The following is a 5154-nucleotide window of genomic DNA, read 5'->3' as shown; positions in this document are numbered from 1 at the left end:
TAACAATAACCATAATAACCTGGCCCAACCATGAAGTCAGCTTACTTTGACACACCCATATTAAATTAGTTTGAACATATTGTTGATAGACTGCATCACATAAGTGACAGCTCCTTTTGTTATTCCTCTACAGGACCACTCAGAGCTGTCCATTGGTGCTGCAGCCACCATGGCCCACGAGATTGGCCACAACTTTGGGATGAGCCATGACCATGACAGCTGCTGTGTGGAGGCCACTGCCGATCAAGGAGGCTGTGTGATGGCCGCTGCCACCGGGTTAGCCTGAGCTCTGCACAGGACTAAAGAAACATCCTAGTCACCCTCAGATGTTGTTACTAACACCTTGATTTCAACTCAAGTCAATTTTATTTATATAGCACCACAACAGCAATTCCCTCAAGCTTCCTTATAAAGACCCTACAATAATATAGTAAACATGACAAGGACGTGGCAACAACGAAAGGAAAAAACCTTTTAACAGGAAGAAATGTTTGATAGAACGAAGCAGCCATAACACACTGACACATTACATTACTTGACACATGAAAAACAGTTCTAGCTGCTGAAATACTAGCATGGCTGTTTAACAAACTATTCCCTTGATAATTTTTTGTTAGATTTTTATATTTTGCCTTTGAATTTGTTTTTCTTGTGTTGTCCTGTAAATAGGTACTACAAATCTGAATGAAGGAAAACAAGTATTTGTGTGAAAGACTTTGTTCCTTGATAAACATGATAAACAACTTGGTTCAATAAAAATTACAATATAACATACTGACATAATACAATACAATATCAGACAGAAAGCGTAGAATCAAAATATCATGTAAGCTTTTCACGGTTTACAATAAGTAGCAGTGGCTATAGTGGAGCTAAACTGAAACCTAAGGATTGCTTTCCTCCAGCACTGTCTAAGACAGGGGTCTCAAACCCACGGCCCGGGGACCATTTGCAGCCCACGTCACCCCTACTTGCAGCCCGCATATTGAGGTGAAGAAATATATATATAAATATATTATTCAAAAAAAAAGATTTAACATGAAGGCAATATGAGCAGCGTTACAGGCATAGCCCTTTGTGACAGTGTATGGACAGTGTAGTCCGTGCTGCAGCGAGAATGTGTGGGACTGCCCCTCCCTTTGTGTGTGTGTGTGTGTGTGTGTGTGTGTGTGTGTGTGTGTGTGTGTGTGTGTGTGTGTGTGTGTGTGTGCGAGGCACGGAGGAAAAGGAGAGTTGAAAAGTACAAGTTGCTACTGGCGAGAAACAGAAGATGAAAGCATGTAAATATAATAATAACCACTGCAAGTGTAGAGCGCCTGACGAGCCCAGTTGTAAGTAAACTGTTAAGACTCGTCTATACACTGTTTGTGTTTTCCAATAACGTTCAGTCATAGGTTTTTTTGTCATATTTAAAATAAACAAAAACACTAAATTTTTGGAAATATTTGTGGACTTTCCCTCTGATGAGATGACAGTGCCAGCAGTGGCCCCCAGCTCCTCTGAGTTTGAGATCCCTGGTCTGTCAGCTTATACACGTGACTAGTTTACAAAGGAAGTGGCTTAAAAGTCTAGGCAATAGCTGAGAAGGCCACGGGATTAAGATAAGTGCAGAACTGTTCTAGAGTCAGTGCATCTTCTTTATATATCACCTTGATGATTATGATGACCATGGATTTAGCCTCTAGATGAGCATCTATGTTGAGAAGAGGGAGGTAGCTGAATAGTACTTGGAAGGTGTTTTGCCCACGCACGCTTTTTCCTTCTTTTTTTCTTACACCCATGTCCAAGATTACTGTGGTTGTCGTACATTCAATATTAATGGTTTCTGTGATGGGAGCAGGGATGGTAAAGAGCCATGTTTAAGCCTAACTGCAAAATATATTAAAATACTTCATCATTCACAGCTTCACCTTTGTTTTTTTTATCTTTGAAAAAAAAAATAGTTCAAGTTATACAAAGCAGTAACACACAGCTCATTCAGAACTTGTGACCTCTGTCTCTCACATGCTCTCTCTCTCTCCCTCTGCTAATTGCTAATGACTTAAATAGTATATCAGTCAAAATACTTACAGATTGAATAATTGTAAAATGTTCAAATGCATGCATAACATTGATATTTTTTTACTTTCTGTTCAATGTTAATAATATGATAATGTCCCTGTCCAGGCACCCATTCCCTCGAGTCTTCAGTTACTGCAGCAAACGCGATTTGGACCGCTATTTCCAGAAGGGAGGGGGCATGTGCTTATATAACATTCCCAACATGAACAATCTGGTGGGGGGCAAGAAGTGTGGCAACGGCTTTGTGGAGGACGGAGAAGAGTGTGATTGTGGAGAACCAGATGTGAGGACAAGTATTCAATTTGAACTTATATTAACTTTCCCTACCAGATAAAAGGGGCATTAAAGCAATAAAGCAGAGGTGGGAAACTCCAGGCCTCAAGGGCTGGTGTCCTGTAGGTTGCAGATATATCACCCTGGGTCAATACACCTGCATCGAATGATTTGTTCATTACCAGGCCTCTGGAGAACTTCATGACATGTTGTGGAGGTCATTTAGCCATTTGAATCAGCTGTGTTGGACCAAGGACGCATCTAAAACCTGCAGGACACAGGCCTGACCCCTGCAATAAAGTAATGCATTATGTTTAGTTCTCGTAAGTTAAAAAACTTTTTTGATGCTCATTTACTTTTTGTAACAGCTTTAAACCTTGGTTATGATTTACTTGTCCTATTATTAAATTATTTTGCAGACAATTGTCAGCTGATTTTCACACAAAACTTAGCTGAAGAGAAAATATCCAACTTTTGACAAAACCATCTCATCATCATGTCCATTCTGTAGTTTTTTCAGCTTTTAAAAACAGATGAAATGCTATGCTATGTTGTTATAGATACTCTGATTTTTAATTGTCATACCACTGTGCAGAGTTCTCATCTTTGTCGAATGTAGGTTTAAATAGAAGAGAAAAGCCAGAGTATTCTTATTATGAAAGTAATGACTTCACATCACTGCATTTCAGATGCATTTATTTACTGTATTGTTTAAAAAAATTAAACAGCACTTTTTTGAGACTGTGATACGACGCCCACTGCGGTGGCTGTACCTCAGGAGGTAGAGCAGATCATCTACTAACCAGAAGGTTGGTGGGTTAGGTTGTCCCTAACCCTAAAGTTGGCATGCCTTGGGCATGAGGTTAACCCCAAGTCTGTTTCCGATGCATCCATTGGAGTAAGGAGTAATGTTAGATAGAAAGCACTTCTGCATAGAAATAGTGCTTGTGCCCATTGTGATTCAGCATACAAGCCTTTGTTAGGGAGTATGGATGTACTGCAATCACTGTTGTTTTCTACTGGTGCCAAAAGCAGTGGTCCACTGACAGTCTTGAAAGAGAATAAGGAGACTTCACACACACTTCTATACTTATTCACCACTATGCTAGTACTAATGCAGCTAGTTCATGTTATTTACACCAAATATTGATCCCGTCATCTGAATGTCAAAGTGGAAATCAAGACACGAGTCCTGATTTCGGTGAGTGGATTAAAAGTGCGTTTTTAAGCCTTCCTTATGTGCAGATAAGATAAGAAGAACTTAATTTATCCCGAGGGAAATTCTTTTGTCATACACATTGCAGTCACACATTGCTCAACAATTTTGGAGCCGCAACTGCGAAGGCCTGTCCCCTCGAGTATCCATTATGTCTTTAGAACAAGGAAAAGCATTTGGTCTGCTGACCTGAGAGAACGAGGCAGGACAAGGCAGCAGCTCAGACAGATAGAAGTGTGTGTGTGTGTGTGTGTGTGTGTGTGTGTGTGTGTGTGTATGCTTTTGCTTATTGGTTAAATATAGTTCTTTTTACATAACTGAGCTTACTCTGTAAAAAAGGTGATTAAACATAACCTTCAAATCATTTATGAAGTCCGTTTTATTTGAATCATTAAAGTTAAAGCAGAGGTTATTATTTTATTATTATTGTTTTTCGTTATGTACGCTTCAGTGTTTAAACCTTGATATTGTGTGTTATTGTATGATTGTCAACAGGAATGTGAAAACGACTGCTGCAATCCCAATAACTGTACCTTGAAGGAGGCGGTCCAGTGTGCCCATGGAATGTGCTGCGAGGGGTGCAAAGTAAGAGACAACCCTTGCTGTCACTAAAAGCAAGAAAGTGGGGGTGTTTTATAATAAAAATAAGTTATAAATAATATTATTCTATATATTTGTTGTCTTGTGAGTATAATGGTTAACACACTCGCCTTACAAGTGAAGGATTAGTGTTGCAAGATAATCTGGTGTACTCCAAGTGCAGGTCCCGAGGTTGGATAAATTGTAGGGCTGTGTCAGGGGATGTGGGTTAAAAATCAGGTCCAAATCAGATGTGCTGGTCCATCCATTGTGACAACAATTTGTTTGTTCTCCTTTATACGTTTGCATTTTAAACCTAATGGTTTTACTTAAAAACTCTTTTAATACTGTTTTTAGTTTTTCTTCTCATTTAGACTAAAGAGTATTTCATATAAACATTGGTTCAAATAACTATTTGTAATGTGTAAGTGTGCTTTTAGATTTAAACCACCTCCAGGATTTTGTTTTTTACATCAACAATGAACACACAAAGATATTTTCTAGAAAAAAGCTTTCATAACCCTTCTGTATATTACCTACCCCTATGGTGATGGGAGGTAGAGCTGTCATTTGCTTGGGAAAATCTGTTTGCTTTGGGAAAATTCTAGTTAAACGCATCAGAAATCAAATTTGAAGTATTTGTAGGCAGATATTTACACTTTAATCCTTATATGTAGAAGGCTTCAGTGTGCATCATTTTGCTAAGTATCACTAAACTAAAGATGCTCCATGTCTTGTGCTCCTTTCCTCCTTCCTCACCCTCTGTTCCCTATGCGTGTCAGTTGAAGCAGGCGGGTACCATGTGCCGGCGCCCAGCAGGAGCATGTGACCTTCCAGAATACTGCACTGGGGCTTCTCCTTACTGCCCTGCCAACGTTTACCTGCTGGATGGCTCCTCTTGTCAATACGGAATGGCCTACTGCTACAATGGCATGTGCCTCACCCATGAACAGCAGTGCTTGCAGCTCTGGGGCTACGGTAATGAAAATGGTTTTACATGCACTTCATCACCTCCCTCAATATGA

At 39.7% G+C, this 5154-nt stretch overlaps 1 protein-coding gene across 1 annotated transcript in view; it reads left to right on the top strand.

Moving 5' to 3' along the window:
- Positions 1-5154, top strand: part of adam19a (ADAM metallopeptidase domain 19a) — a gene marked incomplete in the record, with an annotated part of 73473 nt that overhangs the window by 45959 nt on the left and 22360 nt on the right. Inside the window, 4 exon segments of the mRNA XM_042215419.1 lie at positions 134-276; positions 2167-2344; positions 4046-4135; positions 4912-5107. Of these exon segments, the coding sequence (XP_042071353.1) occupies positions 134-276; positions 2167-2344; positions 4046-4135; positions 4912-5107 (607 nt within the window).

This window comes from Haplochromis burtoni, unplaced genomic scaffold (assembly GCF_018398535.1).
Source record: "Haplochromis burtoni strain Fernald_Lab_line unplaced genomic scaffold, NCSU_Asbu1 Contig_716, whole genome shotgun sequence".
Classification (NCBI taxonomy): Eukaryota; Metazoa; Chordata; class Actinopteri; order Cichliformes; family Cichlidae; genus Haplochromis; species Haplochromis burtoni.
This window is presented reverse-complemented; position numbering and strand designations above follow the sequence as displayed.